The following is a 10,464-nucleotide window of genomic DNA, read 5'->3' on the forward strand; positions in this document are numbered from 1 at the left end:
TGTTTTATTCTACAGGGAGATTCTATTTACAGGCTGTCATCGTTTCTAAAGTTTGAGGAAAGAGTAAATAGATTATAATCAACGCATTTATTTATACCCTTTCAGGGATATAAAAAGCCGAAGCAGTACATCGCTACATTAGGTAAGGAGGAAAATGACATGTGATACTCACGGATTATGGTTATTTTGTTAGATAGAGTGTCATTATTAAAGTGCATGCAATTCATTGTACTGCGTTTGCAAAAACAGCAGAAAATTTGAATGCAATTGACAGACGTTAAAAAACAATTATTTGAATAGAAGTTTATATTTGATAGTGAACTTTCGCCCCGAAATATTGAAAAGGGATTTAATTTATCAAACAGAAAATAAAACAATATATTAAAAGCCATTTGAGTCCAGTAAATTATTAGATTTAAACTAAACGACAGCAAGAAGCATTCAGCGTGCGTCCGTTTTATTAGTTATAAATTAATTTAACAAGTAATTTAGCCATAAATGTATTATCGTTGGTAACGCACTTCCAATATAAGTATTTTAACAATATATAGACGAATTTGCGTTATGGCATATTTCCATTTCAGGTCCAATGTCCCAACAACTAGACGATTTCAGCTTGTTTTGGAAAATGATTTGGCAACAAAGGGTTGAGAAAGTTGTTATGGTTACCAATCTCATTGAACATGGAGTAAGTGCAAATAAACATTGATCATTTATGGTAATCATAAGATTCAGTCACTGTATACAATTTGATACAAAAAAAAAACGTTATTACCATGGAACTGTTAAAGACATACTAAGGCTAAAGTTCGCACACTTTTGGAACGACGTCGTGCTGATAATTGAGTGAAAAAGGTTATTAAAACAGTCAAATTTGTTCCTTTCTGATTATTTATTTTTCTAAATGTACATTATAAGAAACTTCAGTGATCAGTGTAGAGTTTGGATCTCATCGTAGTCCTGTTCTGGTAAAGACAAACTATTCTATTTAAAATACTTATGGTATGATAATTCAACGTAGAGTTATCATCATTTTTGGTGTGCTAATTCAGACCCGTAAATGCGAGCAATACTGGCCAAACCCTGGGGCCAGTAAGATGTATGGTGAAATAAAGGTGGAGAGCCGCTCGGAGGATGAGTATGCTGAGTTTACAAGGCGAGCCTTAACGATGACCATGGTATGAAACTGAACAATGAAAGTTCATGCTTTTCCAAAAATATTTCTACTTAGTTGGTGTTGAGTTTTTATTAAATCGATTCTGATATGTTCATTGTTTGTAGCACTGTAGCGTTAAATAAAGTTTTATTAAGGTTTATTATTAGGTTTATTCAAGTTTTATGTTTAAACGTACAATCCACCCCAATTTTGGTCTCTTGTTTGTTTGCAATGATTGCAAAGTACATTAACGTAAAGGTTGAAAGTAGAGAGTACCATGCGAAATATCATCTTATACAAAAACGATTAGTTTCACATTTAAGACACGTTCATGAATAACCAGACTTCTGATAGGACTTAATTTATTTCATTAATAGTGTTTATCGTCAGCTAGAAGCATTTTGCAAAGGGCTATCGAATTTATAAAGGTTTACTGTCAATGTTGTCCGCAATGCTTCAGTGAGCTCATTGTAAACTAGCATACTTTAAACTTAAGCAGCTTAAAAGGCAAGCCGATTTTTATTCTTCCGGGTTTAAAAAGACAAATTACAACGCGCTCATTGTAACAGAAGCCTTTTGTGACATGGCCAGTGCATAATAATTAGCCATATTATTTTGCTCTGCTAGATTTAGTTTTTAAGTTGAATTTATGTTCAAAGTGTTCGCATGAATTGTTGAATATGTTTTGACACGCATCTGATTTAATCAATTTAAGATTAAGATGATATTTTCTTTTGATTCAAGAAAATGATTTCTTTACTTACCTTCTGTACAAAGTTTTAGCAGTTCTACCACACAGTAAACTGACACGAGCGTAAACAATTAGTGTTAGGATGATCACAATATGCGCCTCAATTACTGGATACAATACATTTTACTCACTGAACATTGTTATTTTCACTGCCTACATTCAACCCCGCCCCCGCCCCTAAAAAAGCAAAAAAAGCAACATCAACAACAACAACAACAACAACAACAACATACTCCCAGCCGTTTAAATCCCGCAATTGAGTACTGGTAAAGCTTTATTAAAATTATCAACTATGGATTACCTAAATGACAGACTTTGCACGGTTTGGAAAATATGTACTCTAAATTGCATTTCATCGTCTGCAGATAGGGTTGGAATCCCTAAATTCATTGAAGTTCTTGGGGAAACTCTATTGAGCCAGATATTTAAGGTTTGACGGTTGGAGGACCCTCAATTGTCAAGTATCCTCTCCTCGAAATAAAAGTTTGGTATACTCTATACATTATTAGGAATACCTATTGCTCACGGAGGCTCGGAGATTTTTTTACGCAATTTGACAGTTCTTAGCAGAGCAAAATATTATGCATACAACTAATGCATGCAATACAATCCATGCGCCTACAGGGGACCGAAGAAAGGACGTTGCACCATCTGCACTTCACGTGTTGGCCTGACAAAGCGATACCCGACGATGTAACCGCGATGATAGAGTTCCGACAGAGGGTTCAGAGTACGTCGAGTACTCTAAATGGACCAACGGTTGTGCATTGCAGGTTTGTTCAATTTCCAAATTATTCAAAATCTACGTTACTAAAATGCTCAGCTCCTAACGTCTTTTTCTCCTCATGGCCCATGAATAGTGATGAGATTATTTGATTGAATTATTACTCTATAATAATACGTTTTAAACATAAAATACAACAATGTTGGCTCTTAAAAGGTTAGAACCTTTGTCAATGAATGTTTCAAGATGGCGGAAAGTAAATATCGAACTTCCTGGAAAAGGGTATTGCAAAAGGGCTTCACATTATAATGAACAAGTGGAAATGTACCCTTACAAGAGTGTGAGAAATACGTTTGTAATTATCAAATGTATGTGTTCATTCTGAATAAATTATAATTTTGTTTGATGCCACAGTAAATTATGTCTGTAACAAATACAGTGCTGGTGTCGGCAGAACAGGCACATACATTGCTCTGGACATCCTGACAAAAGAAGGTGAGGCGGAACGAGCCATTGACATCGCGGGATGTGTCCACAAAATGCGCCAGAACAGGCCGAATATGGTGCAGACATTGGTGAGATATTAGGATCAGGTTTAATCATTGATTAGATTGGAGAATGCTATTACAATCAAATAATTGCAGCATCTCCGTGCGAGTACAAAGCATACACTAATTATGACTTTAAATCAGGATTTTATTTTGATAAATATTTGCTCATGTATTCTCCGATTCAATGCGGAGCACTATCATAACTTTTAACCATACAAATACGACTAATTGTTTCTCAAAGTAGCATGTAGTCTTCCAAAATGTTCGTTTGCTTGGTGCGCGTTCTCTTCCGAGTTTCCTTGATATTTGTGAGCATATATTAATACTTAAAACCGCATGTTTTGATGATATATACATAATAGCATGTCGACATAATATTCATTGGTAATTTAACCCAAAATTGTGTATTTGAGACCTTTTATCTCCTCTAAATGTTTCGTTTTTGTTAACATGAGCTAAGCCAGTATTTTTGTTTACCAAATAAATATAAATACCATCGGTACGTATCAAGTATCCTTTCGTCTATGCATCCAGGTGTTGTATTCAAATGACATTGACTCTTATTACTTTCAATATATCGTAACAGGAGCAGTATCAGTTTCTGCACACAGCTGTGGTTTACTCGTTGACCTTCGACTGCAAACAAATCAAGGGAGAGAACTTCGACCAGTTCATGAAACAACACTCTTCAAAAGAACTGAATAGTCAGTTTAAGGTGGGTATCCTTAAACATAGGCATTCTGTTGATAAGTAGTAAAGTCAATCGCCTGTCATCCAAAAGGTTTACTGTCCGTGTATACCGTGTAGCATTTTAAATAAAGAAACTCCAGCGGAAGCCTTGAACGGGAACATGTACGATAAGGGAGTCTTCAGGTTGTCTTTCTTAAGGAAAACGTAAATGTACAAGTATAGCCTTTGTGTGTTCATAAGCGTTGTGAAAAATGATGATGCTGACCATTATGCACAAAAAGCATTAAACATATCAAAATGAATTTTGAATTGTATTTGAAATAATGGCCATGGCAACTGCGTTTTCATTTGAGTGAATGTTTATACCAAAACAAGATGTGCTGTACAAACATATGCATTTCATGTAAAGTATCTTATTGTAGTTCTACCTTAAACAGATATTTTTCAAGATGTGATTCAATTGTGAAGCCTACAATTTAAATATAGTATCTTTGCGTGAATTGCATTTATTTATTTTCAGCGACTGCAACACACTGTCGAAAAACGAACGAAAGACGAAGCAATTGCAGTTGAGCGCAATAAGCAGCACCTGAGTAAAAACAGAGCAAATGCAGATATTCCGGGTAAATATTGCTAACATGCTCAAAATGTCACAATTAATGGGTTTTGTTGTAAAATTGTTTTGAATATTTTTTTTGCAATCGATGCTGAATAAATCTTAACGTTTCCAGCTGTATTGTCTTTATATACAGAGCCAAATGAAGTGAAAGAATAAAGGTGTCTTTGTGATTATGTGTTCGGATTTTGATAGTGTTGCTTTTGCTTAGGTAACGAAAACAGGCCAAGACTTTACCTGAACCTCAAACATGGGGCGTCAGACTACATCAATGCTGTATACATTCACGTAAGCATGGTCCTATTTTTTTAGTTTGCATTTCTAAAATCAAACAAGAAGTGCATATTCATAATAGTTACCACCTACTAATCAAATTACTTTAATAAACATTTCCATCGTCTGCATGTGATGCAATGGAGTTGATAATTTACCCTTTATACAACTAATTCAAAACATTTGTTTAAAACTGTACTTTATCGCTGCTGGTTCAGATTTACGAAACACGGAATTGTACTTTGGTCAGATTGACTTTATTTTTTATCAAGTATACATATATTCATTTTATCAGCGTCCATACTTTAACGGATCATCCAACATCGTCTTCATCAGCTCACCTGTTCTAGAACAACAAACAATCTCGTTGGTCGTAATATGTTTTCATTGGTTTGCGTTTCACAGAGCTTCAGAATCAAAAAACGTTACCTGGTAGCACAGACTCCACTTCCAGAGACAGTAATCGACTTTTTGACGCTTGTTGTCCAAGAGAGCTGTTCATGTATCGTCAGCTTCGAAGCTGATATGGACAAACAAAGGGTAAAGTTCTTTTTTTAATTTGGTTTTAGAAATATATTATAACCGACAGACACATATACAACGTCAGAGATAGGAACCAGATGTCAGCCATTTTTTAAACTGACCACCGTGTAAATTATATTATATATATAATAATTAAAGCCAATAGTTAGTTCAGCAAAAAAAATCCAAAACTTGGATAAACAATCTCGCCCTGACCAAAGACCATCTATCAATCTGTTGAATGATTCAAGTAAAGAATTGTCTTATCAAAATGAAGCTTCTAACAATTCAATACAATACCATGTTTATTCGATTTGTTTTTCGAGCACTATACTAAATCATAGTATCTACACAGAATATCGGCATATATTACCCAGCTGCAAACCAAGAAGTTTTGAAACAGGGAACGTTTCAAGTCAGTTGCTCAAGAGAGGAAAAGAAAACGTTCTACGCAGAGCGAACATTGACAATTCAACACAAAGGAGTAGGGGTAAAGAAATTAGATAATCATATAATTCTAGGAATCAATACAATAAAAATATGTCCATAAACTACTGAATTTGAACATGTCCCTTCCCCTTCAAGTATGAGTGTAGTAGACTTTACAGATTTTATTTTTATTAATGTCCTTGCAACGGAAATGAACTGAAGTCGATTTTACGAAAAAGATGTATGTTAAGATTATGTGTTTTAAACAATTCATACATGAGACATATTCAATCTGAAACTTTGCAAGCGTGCATGCACTAAGGTACTAGTGGCAACAGTTTTCCCTCACCAACAATATCGATCATAAATGTCAATGTGTTAATACGTACTAACCTCTCCAGACGAGCACTGAACGAACCATTCCACATCTTCAATATACCGACTGGGATGAAACGAACAACATTCCAAGGTCAACTACAAACTTTCTCTCATTTCTGAACGTGATAGAGAATGTCACAAAACAGTCAGGTGACGGGCCGATCTTGGTACATTGCTTGTAAGTACTGATTGGTTACCTTTTCACCTTATTGCTTTACATTTAAAAACTGGTTGGATACGTCGTTGAATATCAACTTGAATGAGTATTATTAGTGGGTGCTATATCGTTCGAGAAAAAAGAGGTTTTATGTATCCAATAGTCATATTTATTATCGATGTTATTTCATATATGACAGGATATGGTTAGCTATAGCCTCGGATTAAAGTTAAGACATCTAAAACTGTGTTGTCATATGTCATCTAGGTCATTACAATCGATTGCCCATGACAAATGGAATATTTTGTTACTATGCTTAATCACAATTGTTTTAATAGTATGCATTGCTTGAAATCTTCATGTCAATAACACAGAGATGGTGCGGGCAAAAGCGGTCTATTCTGTGTCGTTTCGTTGCTTATCCACAAGATGGCCGTGGAACACGAAGTCAGTGTGCTTAACTCTGTTAGGAAGGTCAAAACCATGAGGAGGTTAGCGATCCCGAACCAGGTAAATCATTTCACAAATAATTTCCGTTATACTCATTTTATCATTGTGCTGTAGTTGAATGGTCAACGTCCGCGTTTTTGTGTCCATGCTTATGTTTTTTGTGTTTTCAGGAACAATTTAGCATCTGTCACGGATGTGTTTCTGAGTATCTAAGTTCCTTTGATGTATACGCCAATTTCAACGAAGAAACGGGAAGACTGTAAGGTTCATCGAATTTAAAGTTTAAAAGAAACATTCAGAGTGTAAATATGACATAGTGCAAACTTATTTTGTTATGCTGTGTTAAGTTTTTATTTTCAATATGTTTGATAAATTATGATAGAAATCACGAACCGTAAAGCATAAATTTTATTTCCAGTTACTAACACAACATGTTCAGTAACATTTTTTATATTCAGCTTCGTACATACTTGTCCATTAGTATTGTTCTATTTCATGTTGCATTCTCTAGTGATCTATGAACTATTTAGAAAGCCTTTATAAGTGTACTGTTTAAAGCCAGTCAACAACTTGGAGAACAGAGCTTTCTTAAACTTCTTAAATGTAAATTCATTTTTTGCTGATTCTTATCAAACTTTAAAAACTGTTGTTTTCATTCACATTATCTTATTGATTATATTTTTTTATGACTACAGTTTTTCTAATGTCATAGAACATATTGCACTTTGTCGTATTTGCCATCATTTTAAGTGATGTGATTTATAAATGAAATCGGTGTCAATAATTTTTTAATGTCATAGATGCACAGAACCTGTTCAAAGCGTATAAAGGGACTCAATAATGTTTTGGCATTAAATTTTGTTTTCCCGGTATTGCATCTGAAAACACTTGTATTATAACTATTTCACTCTTTGATACTGAACGAAATGACACAAACACTTATTAGAGTGTAAACAAATGTTCTGGTTTTAATAGAGAGCGAACCCACGCCGGTACAGTCAAGGAACATGCACGCACACAAGAACTCATAAGGATAACATTTGTTAAAGAATTCAAGCCGTCAGTATTTTAGTTTTAACACTCCTAGTACTTTGACACACCTTATTTCGTCATTCCTAAAATTGCATTTTACAAAATCATGAGCGATATCCTTAAAGCTACGGGGATGGGCTGGGTTGTTTTATTTAGGTTTGTTTACTTAAAGATCGAGTATTTAACTATTTTATAAGTTTTTGAAGAAAATCATTGTTAATGATGTAAGGGAAACTACAAGGACAAGCATGGTATCATATCCTTCAAAGAGTTGTATTGGTTTACAAATTGTATGATAGACTGAGAAACGTTAGTGCCCTTTTTTAAATAAAGGTACTAAGAAAGCATTACGTGGACTTCGAAATGTCCACTTTATGTTATCAACGTTTGATTTTTACGTGTATGTCAAATAACTATGAAATAACGTGACGGCATCAGGTGCCCATATTATTAGCAGAAAGTACCTTCATACTAAAAAAAGCTTTATACGTGACAAATACCCAGATTAACACGCATTGTCTATATTGACGCCGATTTTACAATATTCTTTGGAGTTTTATAAACTTAACGAAGAAAGCAATACGCAATGAGGTTGAATGTTCTTACGTTATGTGAACCTATTGTGTACTTATCTCTCTTTTTGTAGCTTTTATTCTTAAAGTAAATGCTGAACATGATGCTTTAACAATGAATGTGTTTATTACATTATCAGAGTCATATTTCATGACGCCAATGTCGTTGAGCATGCTCAGCTTCTTCTGGTACTGCCATATGTGTATTTGAATTTGCTAGTTTATTTTTAATGCAATCGTCAAATTGCGTGTGTTATTAACTATTGAAAAGTAGTGTTATGTGTACATTATTTTAGAGCCATTACTAATCCTTTCATATTTGGATTATATTGTAAAGTATATTCGCAAGTAGTCCCTTGAAATATTGTTCTATACGACAATCAAGATTTGTTTCGTATGCAAAAAAGTTGTATGCATGTATGTATATAAATGTACAAGTAGGCTATCACAAACACATCATAACGAAAAAGACTCACACAACGACAAAAGTGTTTATCACTTTTAACTATAAAGAAACCTTAGAATTATAACACACGATTGGTTAGATAATTAACAAAGTAACACTTATACATCATGTTATACTATGAACTATTAAATATAATATTCATCTTAAATCATTCATTGTTAGATTTGGATAACCCGTAAATTTCATATAAAGGCAAATCAGTGTACTAAGTCTTAAACACAATGTAGCGTGTTTATTTATATGGTTGAACTAAGCTAAGCCTAAAAAATCATCTTAGCATGTATAATTTAGATGTAGATTATCAGATGTCATTATTATATATATTTGGTTTATATTACTACAATTTAACAAACTTAAACATATATGTGGTTACTGATGCCTTTTCTTCTAATGTTAAAAGTATATAACGATATTCATACTACATCTGCAATACAAATCGCTTGATTCATTTATGTGATGTTTTATTTTTATTTTTTGAAAGAACGTTCTCGTTTGTTGTTTTTCATATTCTGATATTGATAACTATCTATTGTACTGAACAATACTTCTGTTTAACATTTTAATCCAGACACTCTTAAATATATCCTGCATCAGTTGGTCAGAACAGCAGAAAGGTTTCCAAAGGTTTGAGAAGACGCCACAAACAAATGATGATTTAAGCATGCATTGTTCAAAATCAGGATAGTTTGAAAACAGATTTTTGAGATTTTTATACATACTTTTTTGTAACAAAAGTATCATGCTGCTGCTCATCCATGTACTGGTCGAAATTATCTGATACCATTAGTTTTCTGTAGCAAAACAATCGAGATAGAATACAGTATAAATTTTGAAAATAGCTTGATGGATTAAGTTAAGATTTAACAATATATTTTTTTATTGTTTTCATTGTATAAAAGGCTTAATCGTAGTGGTATGATTCGTTGTGACAATGAAATACTTATATGCATGTACGAGAACATGTTGACAACATTTATGTTTTGGATTCATTGTTTAAAGTGTACACATGTTTTATTTCTCCGTCTACCATGACTAATTCAAATAATCATTTGCTTTTTCTTTCTTTCAGAAACTGTTTAAATATGTTAGTATTGCTAATCAGAGAAGTTTATAATAAAAGTATAACCTTTTATCTTGTAATCTTTTCAGTAAATGTTTGGGCAATATAGTGTTATTTGTAGCTGAGCGTTAACAATTAAACGAATCCTTGAATATGTTTTCCAATGCCAAATTGCCGTAATGAATGCACAAACCGCAAAAAAGTTCATTTTTGGAAAATAACAACGACAATGCAGTTGATGGGGTATGACGAAAATTGGCTACACATGCTCATCAGATGATGGGCGACAGGTAGCATGCAGAATGATTTAGGGTACAGTACGTTAACACGTTTTTAAGACTGTTATTACCTTATCTGAATTGCTCTCTAGTCCGTCTTCTTGTAGAACTTGAAGAAGAAGACAGTTAGTACTGAAAATGGACATTTTCGGAGTCTGTGAGTTCTCAACCACTTTATGGGACTCGTACCTCTACACCACAAATGACACTCTTTAACTGACCTGTATGCAATAATAACAAACAAAATAGCTTATATGAATAATGCAGGTGGCCATCTTGACAAAATGACAAATGGATTTGTTTTCTTAGCAGTGGTTATATGGTGCCGCTTTAGTTTAAGAGTTTATACTTTCGAATTT

At 33.7% G+C, this 10,464-nt stretch overlaps 1 protein-coding gene across 5 annotated transcripts in view; it reads left to right on the forward strand.

Moving 5' to 3' along the window:
• Window positions 1-9,897, forward strand: part of LOC128206472 (receptor-type tyrosine-protein phosphatase kappa-like) — a 33,048-nt gene extending 23,151 nt beyond the window's left edge. For all 5 annotated transcript variants that reach the window (XM_052908898.1, XM_052908903.1, XM_052908902.1 and 2 more), the window contains 13 exons: window positions 106-142; window positions 585-688; window positions 1,053-1,178; window positions 2,532-2,680; window positions 3,071-3,206; window positions 3,769-3,897; window positions 4,393-4,495; window positions 4,700-4,776; window positions 5,167-5,301; window positions 5,639-5,773; window positions 6,114-6,268; window positions 6,622-6,757; window positions 6,868-9,897. In XM_052908898.1, the coding sequence (XP_052764858.1) occupies window positions 106-142; window positions 585-688; window positions 1,053-1,178; window positions 2,532-2,680; window positions 3,071-3,206; window positions 3,769-3,897; window positions 4,393-4,495; window positions 4,700-4,776; window positions 5,167-5,301; window positions 5,639-5,773; window positions 6,114-6,268; window positions 6,622-6,757; window positions 6,868-6,960 (1,515 nt within the window). In that variant the 3' untranslated portion in view covers window positions 6,961-9,897. The remainder of the gene's footprint in view (window positions 1-105; window positions 143-584; window positions 689-1,052; window positions 1,179-2,531; window positions 2,681-3,070; window positions 3,207-3,768; window positions 3,898-4,392; window positions 4,496-4,699; window positions 4,777-5,166; window positions 5,302-5,638; window positions 5,774-6,113; window positions 6,269-6,621; window positions 6,758-6,867) is intronic.
• The last annotated feature ends 567 nt before the right edge of the window (window positions 9,898-10,464 follow it).

This window comes from Mya arenaria, chromosome 10, assembly GCF_026914265.1.
Source record: "Mya arenaria isolate MELC-2E11 chromosome 10, ASM2691426v1".
Lineage (NCBI taxonomy): Eukaryota > Metazoa > Mollusca > Bivalvia > Myida > Myidae > Mya > Mya arenaria.